Source organism: Crocuta crocuta, unplaced genomic scaffold (genome assembly GCF_008692635.1).
Source record: "Crocuta crocuta isolate KB4526 unplaced genomic scaffold, BGI_CrCroc_1.0 scaffold131, whole genome shotgun sequence".
In the NCBI taxonomy this organism is placed as follows: Eukaryota; Metazoa; Chordata; class Mammalia; order Carnivora; family Hyaenidae; genus Crocuta; species Crocuta crocuta.
In genome coordinates this window covers 9563691-9584903 of record NW_027528977.1, presented here as the reverse complement: position 1 = coordinate 9584903, position 21213 = coordinate 9563691, and the positions used below count along the sequence as shown (strand labels likewise).

Below are 21213 nucleotides of genomic sequence, written 5' to 3'. Positions count from 1 at the left end.
AGGGAAAGGAGAACAACAGATTTAATTAACTCCCAGTGACTGGCAGCATCGTGTTTTTATCTGGGCTGCGTCGCCATGGCAGCCTCATGGCAGGGTTGTGGAGGGGGCGGGTGGAGCTATTGTTCTCGCCATTGTCTGTTCTGGAACACAGGCCCAGGAGAAAGGGACTGGCACGGGGACCAAGTGGCACATGGCTCAAGGCAGCCAGAGAATCAGACAGGAGCCATCTGGGGAGATGTGTGGGGTGGCCCATGGCCTGGCTTCCCCCCAGCTTGCTGCTAGAACAGTCTGAGACAGTTTGATGTGGACCTCCCACTTGGAGCTCAGGCCCACCATAGCCCCCAGAGTTAAATGTGTGTGTGCCTTGGATATGCCGAGGATGGGGGGCTGTCCATGGGGCTCCTGGAAGAACGACCTACAAAGTAGCTCAAGTAGCAGCACTCTCCCAACCCTGGCTAGGGTTCTGTGGCCGGGCTTGGGTTCAAATTAAGACACTGCCATCTGCGGTCTACACAGCTAATTGCCACATGACCCCCCTCCCCCTCCACGTCTGTAAAATAGGAATAACTGCAGTTACCCCGAAGGATTATATGTGAAAACCCTGGGTAGGAATAAGGCATTCAAGAAGGGCACACTCCTGTTCTGCGAGGGTGGTGAACAATCGCCTGCCACCCGTCACTCCACAGCCAGGGCTCCATCCTACATACCTCACGATGCAAGATTCCACGCTAAACCCCGGCTGTGGAAAGGAAGGAGACAGAACTAGAGGTGTCCATCGACAGGTGATACAGGGGCAAACGAACTACTTTTCCTACCCTCTGCAGAAACGTAAAGGAATTGAGGGGAATTGATACGGCCCACTGGAGCTAAGACGGTAGAGCCAATGAGGCTGAGAATTGTAGGAGGATGGGGAAACAGAGCTGGGATCTGACTGGCGGAGGCGCCCAGAGGAAAGGAAAAGAGGAACAGCCCACGCCCGGCCGTGCAGACAAAAGCAGGCCAGTGGCACGCAGAAACAGCTGGAACGACCCCTCCTGAGCCTCTTCTACAAGAGAGGCGACGACCAAGAGGCCCGCAGTGCGGACCTGGATGTTCCATGCTTTGGGCGGCCAGGGGTAGGAGCGAGTACTAGGCCTAGAGCGGGGTATGCCTAGCGCTAAAGCTGGGCGTTGGCGGGCTGCCTGTGGGGCTACAGGAGGTGGGCTCCCTTTTCCCGGCCGCAGAGCAACCGCGCAGAGACTCCTCTTCAGCGCCCTGAGGGTCTATCCATGGGCATCTGAAGCCCTTTCAGAGCTGGGGTACTACGTGGGGTGGCGAACCTCCCGTTGAGTACGGAGGTTGAGACTGGCCTTCGCGCGCCCTCTGCTGGCCCGCCTGGAGTCCCCTCGGATCAGCTGCGGCGGCGGTCCGGTCTCAGATCCGGGAAAACCCTACCGGGGAAACCTCGAGGTGTTACGTCATCCCCTGGTGATGTCACCGCCCCCCCGGGGAGTGCGGGGGTTCCCGCAGAGGAGGCTTCCCCAGAACTGCGCAGGGCTTGGGCGCGGGCAGGGAAGTCGTCGGGGCTGCAGCGCGCCTTCACCGCGCCGTGTGTCTGTCCTACAGGTCCCGCGCGGCCCCGGGTGAGGCCCGCCCGCTCTCCCACCGGCGCCATGGGAAGGAGCAGGCGCCGCTGCTCTTGCCCCCTGCCGGCGCGCGCACGACTTGAGCCCCGCCACGGGCAGCCCCCGGCCGCAGGTCCCCGAGTGACGCTGGCGGCGTCTGGGAGCGTGGCGCGGGGCCGGGGCNGTGAAGCCGCCGAGGACCCGCCGCCCCGCCGCCGCCATGGTTATGTCCCAGGGCACCTACACGTTCCTCACGTGCTTCGCCGGCTTCTGGCTCATCTGGGGTCTCATCGTCCTACTCTGCTGCTTCTGCAGCTTCCTGCGCCGCCGCCTCAAACGGCGCCAGGAGGAGCGACTACGTGAGCAGAACCTCCGCGCCCTCGAGCTGGAGCCCCTCGAGCTGGAGGGCAGTCTGGCGGGAAGCCCCCCGGGCTTGGCACCGCCGCCACCACCGCAGCGCGGCCGCCTCGAGGCGCCAGCGCACGCGCATCAGCACGTGCACGTCCATCCGCTGCTGCACCACGGGCCGGCGCAGCCACACGCACACCCGCACGCACACCACCACGCGCTTCCGCACCCGCCGCCTCCGCACCTCGCAGTGCCGCCGCGGCCTTGGAGTTACCCGCGTCAAGGTAAGTCCAGACCTCTGCTGTGGGCATCGCGGATTGCCACATCCGGGACCGCTAAGAGTGGGCGGGATCACGACTGACTGGCGAGCCTTCCACGGGGCAGCCTCCCCGAGAACCTAGGAGGTAGCGGGCTGGGCCTAGGGTTAGCGGCTGGCCAAAGCCTCCGCAGGAGGCTGGACACTGGCGGCCTCACCCCTCTGATCGTTTCCCACTCCGCAGCGGAATCGGACATGTCCAAGCCACCGTGCTATGAAGAGGCGGTGCTGATGGCCGAGCCGCCGCCGCCCTACAGTGAGGTGCTCACGGACACGCGCGGCCTCTACCGCAAGATCGTCACACCCTTCCTGAGCCGCCGCGACAGCGCGGAGAAACAGGAGCAGCCGCCGCCCAGCTACAAGCCGCTCTTCCTGGACCGGGGCTACACGTCGGCGCTGCACCTGCCCAGCGCCCCGCGGCCCGCGGCCCCCTGCCCTGCGCTCTGTCTGCAGGCGGACCGTGGGCGCCGGGTCTTCCCCAGCTGGACCGACTCGGAACTCAGCAGCCGCGAGCCGCTGGAGCATGGAGCTTGGCGCCTGCCGGTCTCCATCCCCTTGTTCGGGAGGACTACAGCCGTATAGAGGGGGCGCCCGGCGTTCCGGGCCCCACCCGCGGACTCGAGGCCTGACTGCGGGGCTTTTTAAACGCTTCCCTTGGACTGCGGGGAGGGGTGGGGAGGGAGGGATTTCTTACCCCGTTTGTTACATTTTGAGGATAATAAAGGTGTGTGATCTGGTTTGGTACAAGCGGAGGGGGCACCCACTGCTTGCGCCCAAGGTTCTGGTAGCCAGGCGTGCCTGGGTCTTGGTGACCCAGAATCAGAATGCGCCTTCTGGCTACAAACTGGCCTGATGTTGCGGAACTAAACTGTGGAAGCTGGTTCCCCTGGGGCCAGACCCTACCTTCCCTGGCCGTGAAAATCACGGTGAGGGCTCCACCTGTGGCCTTGGAGGCGGGAAGAGTTGGGAATCGGGGTCAGGGGAGGCGGCACACCACAGATCCGCCCCTGGAGGCCCGGAGCAGCAGGCCTGAAGGGATCTGGATTTCTTTATTAACAGACATGAGCACGACCCGTTACAGAAGTTTGTGCTTTCCAAAAAACAGTTACTGAACGTGAAAAAGGAACCCAAGCAAAGAGGGAGGAGTTGGGGAGGGGCCATCTAAGTCCCGGGCCCCCACCGATAGCCCTGACCTGATCCGCGCCTAGGGTCTCCAGCTTGGGACCTGCCCAGCAGGAGGGGGGCAGGAAAGGGCCTGGAAGCTGCGGGGCCCCAGCTGGGCCTGCTTCCTTTGGGCCAGGCGGGGAGGGGTCAAGAGAAGGGTGGGGAGGGGGTCCCAGGGAGCCAGAGCCCACGAGCCATTTATTGCCATGTTTTAAAATTCGTGCAAAATATCTGAAGCCCTGGACAGAGAATACAAAGTGATATTTTTCCAAGAAACATAAAACTAGGAAAAGAAGTGGGACATTTTCCCACCAGAGCTCCCCCGACGCCAGGCCCCCACGTAGGGTGAGGCCTCCACCCCGGCCAGCTGAGTGAGCAGGGAGGACTAAGAGCTACAATCTGGTCCGGGCGGGGAGGGGGTAGAATTTGCAACAGCGTCTCAACTACCAACGGGAGGAAAACCAGTCAACTGTACAAGTCTCCTATCAACTTTAAAAAAAAGAGAAAAGCTGTAAAAGTCAGGCCCTGTGGGTAGGGAAGCGGCCAAGTCCTGGGCCAGGGCCGGAATCCGGAGTGGGTGCCAGGCGGAGCTGCTGCGAGTGCAGGCACGGCGGGCCGTCTGGCCAGAGGCCGACACAGGTGGGCGGCCTTGGCGAGGGCAGCCTGAGGGCGGGCGCCACCGCTAATCACCACCCTCGAAGCCCTCCTCCTCTTCTGGTACTGGGTCTGCATCCCAGCAGGTGATGTCGATTTCTATGGTGTTGGGAAAAGAGATAAGGAGATGGTCCGTCAAGGTCCATAGCTGCGTCCCCCAACCTCTGGGAGCTGTGGCTGTGTATGTAATGTATCCACACTTAAACTCAACACCTCCGATTGTGTGCGTGTGCGCATGTTCACACTTGAGCCCAGCACCCCCACCGGAATTCCTCCCCATCACCCACCCAAGCACTACCTGGAGGTTTGTTGTAGAACACAGGAGGCGGGGCCTTTGCGCACAGCTCTTCGGATTGGGCGAACTCCTCCTCCTGTGATTGGCTGAAGTACCCCTCACTGGCCTGCAGGAGGAAAGCTCCAGGTCACTGGGCCCCACCCAGAAGGGCTAGGGCAGACCTACCAAGCCGAGCTCGTTTCCCCAGCAACCAGTGATTCCATCAGTGGTTTCCAGGGAAACATATGCCGGCCTTGGGCACAAAAGCAGAGATGGCCCGAAGGGGGAGAATGAAATGGAGCCTCCCTCCAATAATGTGGGTCTCAGAGAAAGGAGGTACTGCCTGCTAAAACCATAACCACCACCCCTACCACCAGGCTGTCCCTGCCCCACCTGGGTCCCCTCCTTCTGGGTGGTCTCGCCATTGGTCAGCAGGTGGGGCTCTGGCTCTGGCTCCAGCTCTGGCTCCTGATCCAGCTCTTCCAGAGCAGAGGGCAGAGTTGGGACCTGGGGGGTGGCCAGAGGCTCCCCTTCTATTTCCTCTTCTGGGTCACAGAAGGTAGCTGGCGGCTCAGGCAGCTCATCAAAATTGAGAAGGTTGGCACAGCCTTTGCCTGCCAGTGGCAGTGGCTCCTCAGCCACCTCATCTAACAGGGGTACCTCTGCCAGAGTGACCTCAGCACCCGAAGGTGGTGTAGGGACCCTAGGCTCAGCCTGGGGTGTGGAGGCCTCCTCCCCATTGCCAGGCCATAGGTCAACGAGGCTGGCAGTGGCAGGGGTGATGGTGTTGGCAATAACGGTGTCGGCAGCGGCAGTGGTGGTTTCAATGGCATCAGCTACCGGGATGTCAGCTGTAGTGGTGTTGGCCATGGCAGGCTCCAGAGGGGCAGCCAGGACAGCCTGTTCTGGAGATGCCATGAGCATCAAGTCCTCCGTGGGGCTGTCTTGCCCCCGGGGAGGCTCTGGTGCCTGTGGGGGCTCCTCCATGGGGCCTGCCCAGGCCTGAGGGGCTGCTGCTCTGGCCTCTTTGCTGGTCTCTTCATTATCCAGACCGGGCCTGGGCTCCTGGGTCTCTGCAAAAGCACAAATGGAGGAGACAGATGAGGTCAGCTCCCTCAGGGAAAGAAGCAGGCCTGGGACAGCCACTCTACTATACTCTGCCCACCCACTGGCTTCCAGGACAGAAGGCTTCCTCTAAGCTCCATACAGAGCACCTTCCAGCACACGCCCTAGGCCCTGCTGCCCCTTTATCTTGTAGTGTCTTTAAACTGCTCCGCTGCCCTCGGAGGAAGGCCCCATCCCCATTCCAGAGAGATACTGAGGTTCAGACAGCAGGTCGGACTGCAACCCCAAGCCTCTTCCCTGCCATAGCTACTTCCAGGGCAGTACAGTCTGAGTGATGGGTGGCCCAGATCCCTGAGCAGCTGTTACCATGGCCATGTGGGGTTCACAGCCCAGGGACTGGGGAGAGGCCTGGTGCAGCTAGGGTGTAGCCCCTCATTCACCTTGAGGGGGTGGCGGCGGCAGTGGTGGAGGCTGTGAGGACGTGACCTCATCCAGAGCCCGTTCAATCTGTTCAGCGACAGGGGTGGAAGCCGTGCTGGAGTCAGACGGGCTTCGGGTGGGGATGGGGGTGGGTGCCATCCTCCGGTGGCTGTCCAGGTGGCTGCCTATGGAACAAACCCCCAGGCTGGTCAGTAAGGGCCAGGGAGCCAGGTGGGACCAGGATTGTCCACCTTGGGGGCCTGGCCATCACCTCCTGTCTGGAGCCTTTCAGGGGCCAGACCACAGCTCCAGACCCTATAAGCCAGGCCCCTTGGGGCAACAGCCCCTTCAGGGCCAGGGGAAAGAGGCAGGTAATACCTGCTCTGGGGACAAATACCAGAGATCAGCAGTCAGGAGGGGGAGGGCGGGGGCACTGCTGGGAAGCGGGGCCCTCCTTACCCCACCCCACTGAGGCCTGGGGCTGCTACCTACATGGGAGGGAGGAAGAGAGGTTTGGGGTGCGGTGACAGGTGATATAGGGAAAGGGAGTCCGTGGAGGGGAGGAGGAGGAAGAGGAGGAGGAGGAAGGCCCACTGTCCGATGCCTTTATGAAAGGGCAGTACGGACGACCTGCCGAGAGAGACAGACAGAGAAAGACAGAGGACAAGAGAGGGTCAGTCTCCCCCCCCCACCCCCATGAGGCCTCACCCGCCCCCAGGGCTGGCCCTAGAAGTCCAAACTGCCTTCAGCTAGGGCACACAATCAGCCACGCTAGGCCACAGCCTCAAGCCAGCAGAGGATTCCCACCAGCACCAGGCACGCACAGCAATGAGCGCGCCACACAAAGCCAGCCTCAAAGCAGCACAGGGACAGCCTGCCCCACCCCGGAACCCCGGCACAGGGCCAAGCACACAGCAGGGGCAAACACTCCAATCAGCAGACAGAGCAGGAGGGTGCTTTGTGGAGGGAGGTGGAAGCTGCACAGGGAGAACCCCAACAATGAGCACTGGGTACAGGCTCTAGGCTGCTCAAAGTCAGGGCCAGGGTAAGAGCCCACCGCACATGCACCCACAGCCCCTCAGGCAAGACCTAGCTCAACCCCAGGAGGGCCACTCCCCAGTCAAACGGGGGCTTCAGCCCATGCTAGAGGTGCCCGGATGACCTCTGGCACTACCCGTTGCTCAGCCAAGAGCAATACCACCCCCCGTCTGAACCCCTCTCAGTCCTGCCACGTAGGAGCCAGTGGGCAAAAGCACACATGACGAATGAATGGCCTTGCCTTCTCCAAAGGAGTCCTTGGGCAAGGAAGGCTTCCCTTCCAAGAAAGAGTCGAAGAGAGGCTCAGGCCCAGAACCTGAGGAGAGGGGGTCAGGTCAGGGGCAGGACCTGGGACTACCTGGTCGGTGGTTGAAGGGTGAGGGTGCATCGCAGCTGCCCGAAGAGGCCGATGCAACACGTTCCTGCTGCTTGAAGAACTCCCGTGGGTTGTCAGGCCGTTGGGCAATAATGGCTGCTGCCTCCTAGGGGCACAAAGAAAGGGTGAGAGCCAGGCCCAGCTGAGAGAAGCCCTGCCCACCTCACTTCGTCCTGTCCTCCCAGCTCTCACCTCTACCTCCGATTCTGACTTCTTCATCTGGGTCTCTTCTTCCTCATCCCGCTGGTCACCCTGGAAACCAAAGGGACAGCGTCCTGGCCACCCCACTCTCCCAAGAGTTCTTGGCCTTCTTACAAGGCGGCCTGTTTTCTCCACAACCTGGCAGGAAGGGGCATGAAGGTGGCACCTCTGCTCCCTTCACTACCCAGTCACATAGCCCTCGGCCACTTCATCTCCAGCTCAGACAGGCCCCAGGTACCCAGCTCGCTCCTGCTCCTTCATCCCCAGATCCAACAGGCATCCAGGGTCATTCAGGAGTGCTCCCTGCTTTGTAGCTAACTTTTCTTGCAAGTCCTACCTCAGTACCCAGCCAGCCACACCCCATCACTGATGCCCAGATCTTGGCATTATGAGGGAAGGCTTCCCATTAGTCCCATCTCCTTGCTCTCTTCCGGTAAAAGGATTTTTCCAAAATCCAAATCACACCATGATTTTTCCTAGCTTAACATCCCTTGGGGGGCTTCTTATGAGCCACAATGAGTACTAGCTGGGTATGACCCACAGATGGCTTTTGTTTTGCCCGTATGTTTTTGTTATTTTTTTTAATGTTCATTTATTTTGAGAGAGAGAGAGTGCATGTGTATACACAGGGTAGGGGCAGAGAGAGAGGGAAAGAGAGAGAGAAGGGGAGAGGGAGCGAGTGAAAAAGAGAAAGAGAGAGAGAGAGAGAGAGAGAGAGAGAAAATCCCCAGGAGGCTCCACTCTCAGGACACAGCCTGACGTTGGGCTCTACCTGCGAACCTGAGCCACAATTAGGACTTGGACACTTAACCAACTGAGCCACCCAAGCGCCTCCAGTATGATGTTTTTAAAACATTGTTGCTACCACTTAAAAATCAGGAGTGTCACACCAAAATCAGGATCTCTAGTTTCTCCTGAAATGCCAGGAGCCCTGGCAACAGTGGCCTGCGTGCCCCAAAGCCACTGCTGGCCAGAGCTGCACAGCGAGAGCCCTGGCCTCCAGCTATGTGCTGTCCAGCACACTGCAGCCCACCATTCCTGGTGCACTGCACCAGCTACCTGCACCAGGCAGCTTGGAGGCTGCAAGCCCAGGAGCAAAGGTAGACGGGGCCACTTGTTCCTCCTACATTCCCCTTCCCCTTGCCTGATTTAGCCCCTGTCACCTCTCTCACACCCTTCTCCCGCCCTGACTCACCCACACAAACTATAAGACGAGACACAAAGTCCCCAGCACAATGTAGTCACAGTTCCTGGAGCGCGCACACCACGCCCCACCTCCGTGCCTTCACCCGGGACATCAATCCCTCTTGCCCCAAATGCCCAACTCCCACCCCAGGTTCAACTCTTCCTGCTTCCAGCCTCAGGGTGGCTCTGCCTCCTGCAGAAAAGGACCCTCACCCATTCAGGTTATTTCTGGGTCTCCACGAGGTGTTCCAGGCATACACCACAGATTACACTATATCATAATCTCCTTTTTCTGGGAGGATCACTGCCCCTGCCCCCTGTGGGTGACATGGGACGAGAAGCCAGATCTGTGTTGGAGCAGCCAGCACATGGATCAGCTGGCACACATTTGCTCACCTAAACTCACTGCATCAAACATTCTGCTCCTGCTACTATTGTGGCAAATGGGGTGGGGTGGTGCAGAGACAAAGCTTCCTTGTTTTGAGCACATAATCTAAAACTTAAACTTTCCTCTCAGGTTACATGAAGAAAATGGCCCTTCAATACATTAATAGATCAATACATTAATCATAGGTCAAAAGCACTGTTGTGTCTGAGCGTCTTCAGTACATGGGAGATCCCTGGCAGCCCAGGCAAAAGAGGAACTCGGTACAAGGAATGCAATTCTTAAAAGAAGAGAGAAAGCAGAACAGCTTAAGCAAGGAGAAAGCATTTTATGGTTCTAAATTCCAAAATTCACACACAGGACTTTCTCTAAAAGCCCTGCAGTTGTAGGGACCCCACACTGACCTGTTAGAACATCCACTGTCACTATCTCATGAGCCAAACTTGAAGAGCCAGATAAAACTATAATGTAATAGTATAAGACTTTTTAAGACTGACTAAAATGTTGACACCTGGTGAAGATGAGTGATCAGGAGATTCACCCTACTAATGTTTCCACTTCTGTGTGCATGTGTGTGAAATTTTCTGTCAAAATAAACCGTTTCAAAACAACTTTGCTCTGAATGGATAAACAAAATGTGGTGTATACATACAATGGAATATTATCAGCCTTAAAAAAGAAGACATTCTGACACACTGATATATCTTGAAAACACTGCAAAGTGAAATAGCCTAGTCACAAAAGGAAAACTATTTCATGATTCCATTCCATTCCTAAGTAGAAAGGCAATTGCCTGGGGTCTGGGGGAACAGAGAATGGGGAGGTTAATGTTTAGTTGGGACAGAGTTTCAGTACGGGAAGATGATAAGAAATTTTTGAAGATAAGCAGTTATGACAGCTGTACAATAATGAATATATTGGCAATCTTAATGCCACCTACCTATACACTTAAAAAATGGTTAAGATGGCACATTTTATGTTATATACATTTTGGCACAATTCAAAATAAGTTGATTCATTAATTTAGAAAAAAATCTTCCCCATCTTGTTCTCCACTGTTTCTAACATCTGGCACATGGCAGGTGGCAATCGTTTGCAGAATGAACAATTGCAGGTGGAGCTTATTAACCACACATCGCCTCCACCCGGAGGGGCTGATGTGATTGGAATGAACTATGACTGCCACTTCGTGCCAGGGTCTCCGCAGGGCTGTCCGGTCTCCTCCCCCCTCGTCTCCTGTTGAGTGTGACCCTGAGTCCCCACGGCACAAATGGCCATCACAGTCCCAATCCAGATGAGTTACACCCACCTCCCATCTTAAACTATACCATGCTCAGCCCTCAATGACTTTAGCTATTTCTGAAATACAAAATTCAATTCAAAGCATGAAGACTCAACTCCAATATAATTCTCAAAGGGTCAGGTGCCACGGGCCATCCCAATGTTTGAATGTCAGGCAGCACCCTTGGAAGAAGATACTATGGATGCTCGGAGCGCTGGCCCAGGCTCATTTATGTGGCTTTGCAGAACAACCATGGTGGGGACCAGGCCCTCCAGAGCCCAAAGTGCAGGTGTCTAATCCACCCCAAGCCTCTCAGGCTCCACTGGGAGGGGTAGGGGAAGCCTGGTCAGTGAAAGTCATGGTAGATTTTCTCTTCGAGTCTATAGAAGAAACTTTTTCGAAGGAGGTCTCTTTCCACAGCCAAGGAACAGAGACCCACATGATCAGGTGGCAGGCCTGACACACTGTGTCACTCCATGTCCATGCAGAGGTAACCTGCACACCCAGAAGTGTCCCCAAGCCACTGATATCCCCCCACCCCCTGAAGCCCAGGAGCACAGGGACCACTCTCCCATCCCCTCACCAGCAGACTGGGAGCCCTGGCTAAAAACTTACAAAGATAGACTGTTCCTTCAACCGCCGCTTGGCCTCCTCAGCTTCTAAAGTCTGCTGTTTCCTCCTGGAACGATAAGCCAGCATGCACACCTTAGGGTGGGTCCACCAAAGGCCGGGAGCATGTGGCCTGGGGTGGGGCAGGGCCGACCTGTGCTCCTCGATCTGCTGTTCCCGCTCTCGGTAGCGCCGTTCCCGCTCCTCCTGCTCCTGCCGCTCCTGCTCCATCCGCTCTTGCTCAAACCGGAGTCTCTCATCCAGAGCCTTCTTCCGCTCTTCCTCCTTCCTCAGCTCTTCCTCCTTCTGTAATCCCCCACGCCAAGGCAGTGTAGGCCCTGAGCTGGGGCCCGCCTCTGCCCCTCCAGCCCACCCCCAACCCCAGGATTGGGGAGGTATCGGTTCTGGGAATTATGCCCTATGGGCATAAAGCCAAAAGGGCTCCCTCTTTCAGCTGGGGTAGCAAACAAGAAGGGACACACTGTTTAAGGGAGGGACTTGGGGATAGAGGCTGGAACTATGCCTTAGGGCGGGCAGGGTCAGGGAGGAGCAGCTCAGCCTGAAAGCTGGGGCCAAGGTCCACACCTTGGCTTGCTCCCAGAACTGCTCGCGGTTAATCCGCTTCATTTCCACAGCTGCATCAGTTTTCTGATAGGTGGTGCCCTGCAAAGTCAAATGGCGCGGTGTGAGCGGGGAGAATGGGCTGAGAATTCCGGGAGCCGCCACACACGCAGGGTGAGGACAGAGAGAGGTGGGGCGCGTGGAGCCCTGGCAGGGCCAGCCTGCCCCGGGCACACTGACCACCGGCTCGGCGTTCTCATCCTCACGTAGCCGCAGTCGGTGCAGCACGGGGCTGGAGAGCCGCGCTAGCCCGTTGGAGAGCCGCTGCCCGATGGCACCCGCATCTATGTCTTCCACGCTACTGGCATTCACAATCACGTCGACACCCTGCCGCAAGAGGTCGTGTTCAGGCAGCGTGTCTCTGTCCCTNCGCCCCCCACAGGCCCCACCCCACTCCCTCCTGGAAGAATTCAGCCACCTTAGCCACATGGCTGGCACAGGCGCATTTTCGGGCATCAGGCACATCTTCACCGACCTGCAAAGTACCCAGTGAAGAGGAGGTCGGGAAAGGATGAGAGGGGGCAGCAGCCTGAGGCCCCTGGCTCCCTGGTGGTGTCAGTGGGTGAAGAGGGGCAGAAGGTAACTGTTTTGGAGCCTTTACTCCCCTCCCCAGCCCACAGCCACATACCCAGTTGATGAGCACGTATTTTGGCAGAGCAGCCTGGGAGTCCTTGACGCTGCAGAAGCCGTACATCACCTTCTGGTTCTCAAAGTGGCCGGAGAGCTCCTGCAAACCCCCATCTGGGGGAATCAGGGGGGGTATCAGGACTCTCCGTCTCCTGAACCCTTACCCTGCATAGGGCCTGGAACCCGAAGGAAAGACTCCTCTCGTGGGCTCTGCAGGCACACCCAGAGATCTGGAGGCCCCACAGTCCTGTGCTGGTGTAAGGCAGGGCCAGCAGGCAGGAGCGAGCTTGGTCTCTGAGTCCCCGGGAGCCTGACTTGGGTAGGACTGAGGAAGTGTTTGTTCTTCGCACATCCCATGTCTCACTGTTTGCACATCGTCTCTCATAGGGTGCAAGTGCCCACTGAGGTAAAATTTAAAACCCTTGAGTTCTGGAGAAAGTGGATGTGATCTGGGCCATCTCTGCCAGGCCCCTTCTCTCCTAGCTTTGTGACTCTGGACAGTCACTCTCCCTCTCTGAGGCTCAATCTTATAATCAAACAGCAAGCAAGGCTCCCTCCCTCCTCACCCTGAGGATCTTAGGGATGGCTGGAGGAAGGACACAGGCAGACAAGTGTGGGTCGGCTGGCTGCAAGCAAGGAGATGGCCTGCAGCCAAGCGGGTGGGGAAGAAAACAACCGGAGGAGGGGGTGGAGAGGAAGACAAAGGAATGGCTGGAATTCTTACCTCCTGATGCCGCAAGCTTGAGGTCATCTGAGCCATCCTCATATGTGTACAGAGCCCTGGGGAGAGGGAGGGGTGGCTCAGAGTACTCTCAGGGCCTGGGCCACCAATTCTGGGTGGGGATGGCTCTGGGGAGGAGGAGGGACATAGAGGGGGCAGGCCAGGATTAGGGGTTCTGGCCTAGCACTGCCATGTCATCATGACAGCAGGGCTATGCACCAATTCTGGCTGGAGCCCGGCGGGGGCCCGCCTGGGACCTGGTAGAGGGAGGCCTGGGTCAGGTGTGGAGTAGGCAATGGGGCAGAAATCGCTGCCTGGTCGCTGACTTTGAGGGAGCCCATGTGGCCCATTCTCAGAGCCCCGGGCCCTGGCAGCCTACAACCCAGTGAGCGGGTGTGAGCTGGGAGATTCCAAGGCGACGGTTCCTTGGTTACCGTTCCCTGGCTACCACGTTCCTCATCCCCCATTGGCTGTCGCCAGGAACCTACCTGGCGTGTTCTTCAGTACCCACGGCCCCTCCTCCCATAGCAAGGGAGGGGGAGGAGAGAGAACCTGGTGCTCTCTTCGATGGGCATCCCTGGGTAACCATGGCAACCTGGCAATTGGCACATGACTGACCCACCCTACCCACATTGTCCTGAACACAAAGGACCCTGGGGACATGCCTTTGGCCTCAATCTCAGCCTCTCAGAAATGGGGATGAGGTCAATGTGGTCATTCTTGTCACTCTTGCCCAGACTCAGACCCCTGGCGTGTTCTCCTGGCCTTCCAGCCCCTAGGCCTCTGCCAGAGCTGAGGCCCTGGCCTCTTGGGAATGCTGGCCTTTCCTTCTGCCTTAGCTTCACCAGAAAGCTGATTGTAGCAGCCTTCCGCCTTCCTCCTTCTTAGCTTTTTCTGCCTTGGCTCTTTCTACCCAGCGGCAGTGTGACAGCATCCATTTCACGGAAGGGAAGACAGAGACGTCTCCTGAGAACCCACTGGAGCAAGGAAGAAGGGCCGTGTCCTGGAGGCTCAGGAGTTCTCAAGCTCCTTCCCCATGCTTTCCTTTCTCTACTCCCAGGGCAAGTGGAGGGGGCTCAGGGCTAAAAGAAGGGGAGGCAAGGTGATGGAGAAGAGAAAAGGAGGGAGAAACTGGAAGAAAGGAGGAAGAAAGAGAAAAGAAAGGGAGTAAAGGGATAAAGAGAAAATGAAAGAAGGAGGGAGACAGGAAGGAAGGGGGAGGGAGAGAGGGAAGAGGAAGGAGGGGGAGATAAGGAGGAGGAGGGAGGGAAGAAGGAAGGAGGAGAGCCGAGGAAAGGAAGGAGGTCAACACAAGTCAAGATCCCTAGCCCCCGGCTTCTTGGGATTCCCTCCCTCCGGAAAGGGACACAGGTGGGCTGTGTGGCTGGGAGCTCCTGGTCCAGCTGTTGCCTGGGCCCCAACCCTGGCAGCTGCTTTCCAGCACAGCTGTCCCACCACCTGTCTGGCTACCCTAACCCACCACTGGGAACAAAGGGCCCTCAGAGAAGCAAGAGTCTGTCTGTCTCCATTCTGCAGACCAGAAATAGAGACAGAACTCAAAGACCCTGGTTGCCAGACACTGCTCTAAACATCAGATCTTCCTGGGATACCTTGTCAGCCTCTCTGGGGGCCCTTGCTCCTCTCAGGAACACCTGCCTGCCAAGGACCCCTCCCACCCTCAACCCTTGCCTACCCACCTCTGGCCATCTTTTCCTGCTATGGCCACAGCGCTTGCCTGGCAGAAACCATACCTAAGTTCAAAGCCTTCAGCAGGCCTTCTTCAGCCCTGAGCTCCGCCCCACCCGCCTTTCCAGCCAGACATCCATATCCACACCAAACACTTGGGGTGTGCTGGATGGCTCCCTGATCCCAAACACAATTCTGGATATTTCCCACCCTGGAGCCTCTGCATATGTGGTTCCCTCCACAGGACGGCCAGACCTAGTTCTCTAGCCCAGCGCCCACCCCTGGCTGAAATCCCTCAGGGCCCCCAAAGTCTTGGGAGAACAAGAAGCCCTGCCCTAAGCTGCACCTTCCCAGAGCACTTATCACCCCCCAACAGGGATGGCAAGAGGCATCCGAACCCATCCCAGTTTTCACTAGTCCTGAGCTTCCTCCAACACATCAGAGGCAGCCTGGGCCTGCATGGGTGGGAGCTGGTGAGGCCACGAGGTATTAGGAAGGGAGGCCCAGGAATCTACCTGTCTCACCAGCTCCAATCCCTGGAGACAGACAATGCCCTGACTGTAAGCTCTGTAAGCTGAGCATCTGATTCGGTAAATCCACACATATCACTCCCTGGGTTCCAGGGCCAGCACACGGCAGCACCAGTAAGTACCTGTGACACTGACACAAACTCTGAGAAACCACCTAGGCCCAGAGACACTGGACTAGGGTGGGCTGGGGACTAGAATGGAGTCACTCCAGGGAGATCCTGAGTTCAGCTGAAGTGGGAGACCAAAGGCAGGTGGACCCTTCAGGACAATCCCACTCAGGATGTCAGAGCTGGAAGTGCCTTGGGGGTCCCAGATATGGTGGAGTACCATCCCCTCTTCCTCTTTTCAAGAATGACAGTGTCAGTGACAGTGAGAAGTGTCACAGCCAGGGCGACACTTGCTCTTCCCACTACATAACCTGACTTCCTGGGCCCAGTGCCAGGGCAGTGGTCCATTTCAGAGGCTTTGCCACCTAGGACTGAGCTCCACCATCCCCCTCTCTCCCACTCAGAGGTAAGGTAAGTGAGGGCTGTGCCAAGCCCCTTGACCAAGACAGCAACTGTACCCAAGATGCCTTCCTCCAGCCTCCTAGTACAGGGTCTGCCTGTGAGGCTTGAGACCCCACTATACCCCTGGCTCTGTACTGGGCGCTGGGGACATTCATGCCCCACTCTGCAGGACGTGATTTTCACACTCTTTTTACAAAATGCTATCTGGACCCTTGGGAGTGAGCAAATGTGTGTATGTGCGAGGGTGCATGTCTGCATGTGCATGTATGTGTGTGTGTGTGTGTGTGTCCCACACACAACCCAGATGGGGGGTGACGCATGCCAGTGATGAATAACTTGCTTTGGCCACATGGATGCTTCTGGGCGGTGGGAGCCCAGGCCTCTGCTAAGTAGGATGAGGGCCAGCAGTGGTTGTGTGGCCCTGCACTAGGCTGCCAGAGCCCAATTTCTGGGAGGTTAGGGGGAAATGGGACAATGACAGACAGTCTCCACCAGACCAGAGGGCGAGGGGGATGTCTGAGGGTGGGCTGTGCCTCTCTGCAGGCAGAGCCCATATCCCAAGGCTAGCCCCGTCACCAGGCCAAGCGGGCCACTTGCCCTGAACTCCTCCCATGATCTCAGCACCCTTGGGACAGGGCTGGGACAATGGGTGGGCTGCCTGCCCATTTAGCCTGTGCTGGCCTCTCCTGTGACCGACCTGCAGGACATGAGAGCTTGTCTCCCGCGTCCATCCCTCCAGGCCTGGCTGCCCGCCAGTGCTGCAGTACCATGGCATGGATGCCTGGCCATCTTGCCCCTCCTCCAGCCCCCAGGTCAGTGTCCCTACCTAACTGCCCTCCTAGGATGAGGGTGAAGCCAGCCCAAGTGAGGTCCCTCAGACCTATCCTCTCACTCTGTGCCTCAGTTTCCTGACTGCCAGGAGAAGAACAGGCCTAAGAGAAAAGAATGGGAACCTGTCCCGAGAGAGTATTTTGGGGCAAGATGATTCCTGAATGGGGCAGTTTGCTTTCCTGCCACCCAGGGGACTCCGGCGGGAGAGCAGGTGGTCCATCCCTTCCCACAGTTCAGGGGAAGACAACAGCTGGGGAAGGGGGAGAGGGTAGTTCGGCTTTTCCCCCATCAGGGAGCTGAGAGCCCCTGGCCACTGGGCCATGAGGCTTAGGGGCTCAGTGGATCTACTCACTCTCTCATCTCTCTTTGGGGGCTCCCTCCACACTTGTGCGCCTGAGGGCTTCCTCCCAGGGACCCCAGCTGGCCACCTAGCCAGGTAGTTAAGTCCCCGTTGCATCTCCCAGCCCTGCTGCCTAGTCCCCGCAATCCCCTCGGGTCGGAGAGAAGAGGACTTATCTCTGCCTCCTCCGCGACCCCTGAGGGGAACAGGAGTCACTTGGTGGTTGCTATGTGGCAAAGAACGTCTTTCCATCACACCCCAACTCTGAGAGGCCCCCCGGTGGGCGGGGCGCCCCGGCCCCCAGCCCGCCCTGCTCCTCCCCCGCCCTAGCTTTCCTTTGTGCTGTGGCCGGGCCGGGCTGGGCAAGGCAGGCTGCGCTGGCTCCGCTAGCTGGGTCCCCGCCTCGTCCCCGCCCGGTCCTCGCCCGCTCGAAGGTGGCGAAGGTGCCCTTGGCTGCCCCCTGCACACNGCCCCGCCCTGGCCCGGCCCAGGGGGAGGCCCGCCCCCCCTTCCCGGCCTGCCCCGGGGCGCCCCCACGCCCCTCACCCACAGCCCCTGCACTCCTCGCCCTGGAGCGGATCAGCCCTTCAGCTCTCCAGGCGCGACCCACCCACGTCCCAAACCCTCGCCTACGGTGTTCCCAACGTAGGCGCTCAACCACTTCAGCTCTTTACCCAGCCGAGACCCTACCTCACCACAATTCCCGTATGCTCCCACCACCCAAGTCCAGCTTCACCCCTCTTCTTTTCAGCTCCTTGTCCCAGTCCCAAATCCACTCCATTCCAGTCGGTCCCAGCCCCACTCCGTGCTTCATTTCTCTTCGTCTCAGCCTCACCGTCATCCCTGGTCCATCTCAAATCACTTTAAACCCATTTCCGTCCCAACGCCGAAACCCAACCCAGCTGGACCAGCCACCCTGGCCCATCTGCAGCCCATCCCCACCCCTGAAAGGCCCATTCCTAGTCCATCCCTATCACTGTCCAGTGCCACTTGTGCCTCCACCCCAAATCCAACCCATTTCTTTCCGTGCCTACTCCAACCCATACTCAACACGCACCTCCAAACATTCAGTCAGCCATCGCTAGCAGCACCTTCCTCAGTCTTGCCTACCCTATTCCCCACCACACCCCTCCATCCCTGCTTCCTTGACCATGCCCAGCCCCAACCCAGCTCATTACCCCAGCATTCAGAACTTCTTCCCCATCCCTGCTCCACCCCTATTCTGAGCACCCCTCCCTTACTTGCTGCCTCCAGATGAGGCCAGCCTAGGAATTCCTTTGCCTTCTCTCCCAAGCCTCAGGCCTCTCAGAGGAATCTCAAATAGAGTTCTGGAAGCAGCATCTAACCCCAGACTCCCAGGGCAGGGTTCCTCCAAGGACACTCCAGGGCCAGCCCCCTGGCACCTTTATTTCCCAGAGCTCTGAGCACAGAAGTCCCCTGCGTGGGAGTGAGCAGCGTTGCCAGGGCCTCCTGGAACATCTCCACTCCTTGCTGAGGTGAGACCCCGAAACCCTCCCCAGCTCTAAGAAGCCTTTTCTGTCTCCTACAAAGCCTCCCACCCCCATCTTCTGGGGGAAGGTGGCAGAACAAAGCAAACTTTACTTGGTCTAGTCCAGGAAGTAGAGGAAGAGTTGGTCCCCAGCTGGGCCTCTGAGTTCTGAGTTGGGCAATCAAATATTCCAAGAGAAGGAGAGCAGTTTGCGTGGATCAGCAGCGAATCCCGGTACTTTGGAGTAGGAATAACCTCATAAAACCCCAAATGTTTCACAAACGCCTGCCTGGGGAAGTCTGTACCTACTATGCGCATGGACCCTTGGCCCTGGCAGTTTCTCCACAGCCCCCACTTGGGGCAAGGCCCAGGCAGAGTCCCCGGGGTTCTGGGGAGGGAGGAGACCACAGCAGAGCTGAAGGAGGCCTGGGAACGGTAGGTAGAAGGAGCTCAGGCCTCATTCCTCTCCCGCTTCCTTTGACGCTTCCTTTGACGCTTCCTCTGACGTGTCCCAGCCCAGGACTCCCCACCACCTCCTTCTCGCTGGCCTCCTGCTCAGTCAGTTTCACATCTAAAAAACAGAAGTCCAATGAGCATGCTCTCTCTTCCTCAAATTCCTGCCTCCCCCCAGCCACCTACAAACTCTCTCCAGCCACCCCACTCTCACCTCTTTGCCATCCTTATTTTTAAATAAACTTTTAATTTTAGAACTGTTTTAAATTTACAGAGAAATTACAAAGATAGTACAGAGTCCTCATATGTCCCATGCCCCGTTTTCTCTATTTCTGGAGAGAAAGAGGGTTCCCTGCTTATATGCCCTGGAGCCCACTCTGTCTGATCTTACCCGTCATCCCTCCACATCATCTTCATCATACAATTTGTATACCTGCAGTCCGTCTCCTCCTGCTTCTGTTGTCCCTGGTATCATTCCAGCCAAGGTCACCAGTCATCCTTTAGTTGCCCAAATTCAGTGGCCCCATCATCATCTTCAGTTTTCTTTTTTTAGAGAAAAATTTTTTTAATGTCTTATTTATTTCTGAGAGAGAGAGACAGCGTGAGCAGGGGAGGGTCAGAGAGCAAGGGAGATAACAGAATCAAAAGCAGGCTCCAGGCTCTGAGCTGTCAGCACAAAGCCCGATGCAGGGCTCGAACCCACGAACCATGAGATCACGATCTGAGCCGAAGTCAGGTGCTTATCCGACTGAGCCACCCAGGCGCCCCTCATCTTCCATTTTCTTGACCAGTGAGAGTAAGGTGACCACTGATCACTCTTTCCTTTGTGCATCTGCCTCCCTTCAGCCACCTGCTGCCCCTGAAATAATCTCATGTGCCCAGCCTGTGAGTGGCAGGCACTGAGTGCTTCCTTGGAGGTCCTGCCACCAGGCTTTCATGTTTACCACTCCCAGCACTGATCACCCTTCAGGTCACTCACATATTGGGTCTCTTCCCATCCTCAGAGCACCAGCTCCCCTCTACACTGGGAAGCTGCTCCCGGGGCTTCTGGGTCCCCAGAGTAGAAAAGACAAAAAAAGAGGGAGGATTCAGATCCAGAAGCTGGTCACTTGCTGTGTGACCTTGGTTAAAAGGCTTCCCCTCTCTGAGTTTCTTCTTTGATGACATGTAAGGATCAAATGTGACTGAATGGAAGCTTAGAAAGTGAGGAACTCCTCCCTTTCTCCTTGAAGCTTGGCTGTCCCCCATGCCCGTCTTCCTGTTCTGTGCTTCCTCTCTCTTTTAAAAAACTTTTTTTTGAATGTTTATTTATGTTTGAGAGACAGAGACAGAGCATAGTGGGGGAGGAGCAGAGAGGGAAGAGAGGGAGACACAGATTCTGAGGCAGGTTCCAGGCTCTGAGCTGTCGGCACAGAGCCCGATGCAGGGCTTGAGCCCACAAACTGTGATTTCATGACCTGAACCGAAGTCGGCCACTAAACCGCCTGAGCCGCCCAGGCTCCCCAGTGTTCTGTGCTTCTCAGCACCTCTCAGGGAAGGTTTCCAGGCTAGTGTGTTGGCCTCAGGACTTTTTCAGCACCAGCTGGTAGAGCCTTTTCTGCCCTTATCCTGTCTCTGCCAAGTTCCAACCAAGCAAAATTTCAAGAGTGCCTGTCATCATTACAGTGCTCACAGCATTTCCCAGGCATCTACCCCTTTGGGGGGGGGGGGCAGCCACTTCACCACATTAGCTCTGTTCCTGATAAGTCCATTGCTGTCACCACACAGACTTTGCTAACCATGTGTCCTTAGACTCACTGCTGGACCTTTCTTGTTTCATTCATCTCCACCTATAAAATGGGGATGATCATGATGGTACCCACCTCATAGAGTCTGTTTGAGATTTTTAAAAAGTTTCTAGAGGAGCACCTGGGTGGCTCAGTTGGTTTTGCATCCGACTCTTGATTTCAGCTCAGGTCATGATCCCAGGGTCATGGGACTGAGCCTTGCGTCAGGCTCCGAGTTGAGTGCTGAGCGTGGAGCATGCTCAAGATTCTCTCTCTCTCTCCCCCCCCGCCCCTCCCCCTGCTTGTGTGCTGTCTCTCTCTCTCTGTCTCCTCTCAAAAAAAAAAATAAATAAAGTTCTTTATGGGGCGCCTGGGTGGCTTAGTCGGTTAAGCATCCGACTTCCACTTAGGTCATGATCTCCCAGTTCATGGTTTCGAGCCCTGTGTCGGGCTCTGTGCTGACTGCCAGCTCGGAGCCTGGAGCCTACTTCAGAGTCTGTATCTCCCTCTCTCTCTGACCCTCCCCTGCTCACGCTGTCTCTCTCTCTCTCTCTCCTAGAAAAAAAAAAAAAGTTCTTTAAAAAAATAAAAATAGGGGCACCTGGGCGGCTCAGTCGGTAAAGCGTCCGACTTCGGCTCAGGTCATGATCTCACTGCTTGTGAGTTTGAGCCCCACATCTCTCTCTCAGAAATAAAATATTTTAAAACATTTAAAAAAA

The 21213-nt window shown here is 57.1% G+C and overlaps 2 protein-coding genes across 3 annotated transcripts; one reads left to right on the top strand and one right to left on the bottom strand.

Moving 5' to 3' along the window:
• The first annotated feature begins 1792 nt into the window (after positions 1–1792).
• Positions 1793–2941, top strand: PRR7 (proline rich 7, synaptic). Its single transcript, XM_077757229.1, has 2 exons — positions 1793–2236; positions 2453–2941. The coding sequence occupies exons 1-2, from the start codon at positions 1825–1827 to the stop codon at positions 2848–2850; spliced, it is 810 nt and encodes a 269-aa protein (XP_077613355.1). The 5' UTR covers positions 1793–1824; the 3' UTR covers positions 2851–2941.
• Positions 2942–3298: 357 nt separating this feature from the next.
• Positions 3299–13001, bottom strand: DBN1 (drebrin 1). 2 transcript variants are annotated; one of them, XM_077757227.1, is made up of 14 exons: positions 12894–12977; positions 12171–12283; positions 11946–12017; positions 11723–11872; positions 11507–11584; positions 11076–11227; positions 10928–10991; positions 7452–7511; positions 7242–7365; positions 6338–6475; positions 5866–6030; positions 4754–5433; positions 4385–4487; positions 3299–4185 (listed from the first exon to the last, which is right to left on the bottom strand). In XM_077757227.1, exons 2-14 carry the CDS (start codon positions 12234–12236, stop codon positions 4115–4117), a joined length of 1923 nt encoding a protein of 640 aa, XP_077613353.1. In that variant the 5' UTR covers positions 12237–12283; positions 12894–12977; the 3' UTR covers positions 3299–4114. The 2 variants fall into 2 exon arrangements, with proteins under 2 accessions (XP_077613353.1, XP_077613352.1); XM_077757226.1 differs by lacking the exon at positions 6338–6475 and having other exon boundaries at positions 12894–13001.
• Positions 13002–21213: the final 8212 nt, after the last annotated feature.

What these genes read in the sequence shown, in the direction of transcription:
- PRR7 (XM_077757229.1), top strand. Translation starts at nt 1,825, where the DNA reads ATGGTTATGTCCCAGGGCACCTACACGTTCCTCACGTGCTTCGCCGGC. An exon ending in TTGGAGTTACCCGCGTCAAG is followed by an intron (nt 2,237 to 2,452) that starts GTAAGTCCAGAC and finishes CCCACTCCGCAG; the next exon opens with CGGAATCGGACATGTCCAAG.
- DBN1 (XM_077757227.1), bottom strand. Translation starts at nt 12,236, where the DNA reads ATGTACGGCTTCTGCAGCGTCAAGGACTCCCAGGCTGCTCTGCCAAAA. An exon ending in TGAAGGAACAGTCTATCTTT is followed by an intron (nt 7,512 to 10,927) that starts GTAAGTTTTTAG and finishes TTTGGTTTCCAG; the next exon opens with GGTGACCAGCGGGATGAGGA. An exon ending in CCCAGAAGGAGGGGACCCAG is followed by an intron (nt 4,488 to 4,753) that starts GTGGGGCAGGGA and finishes TTCCTCCTGCAG; the next exon opens with GCCAGTGAGGGGTACTTCAG.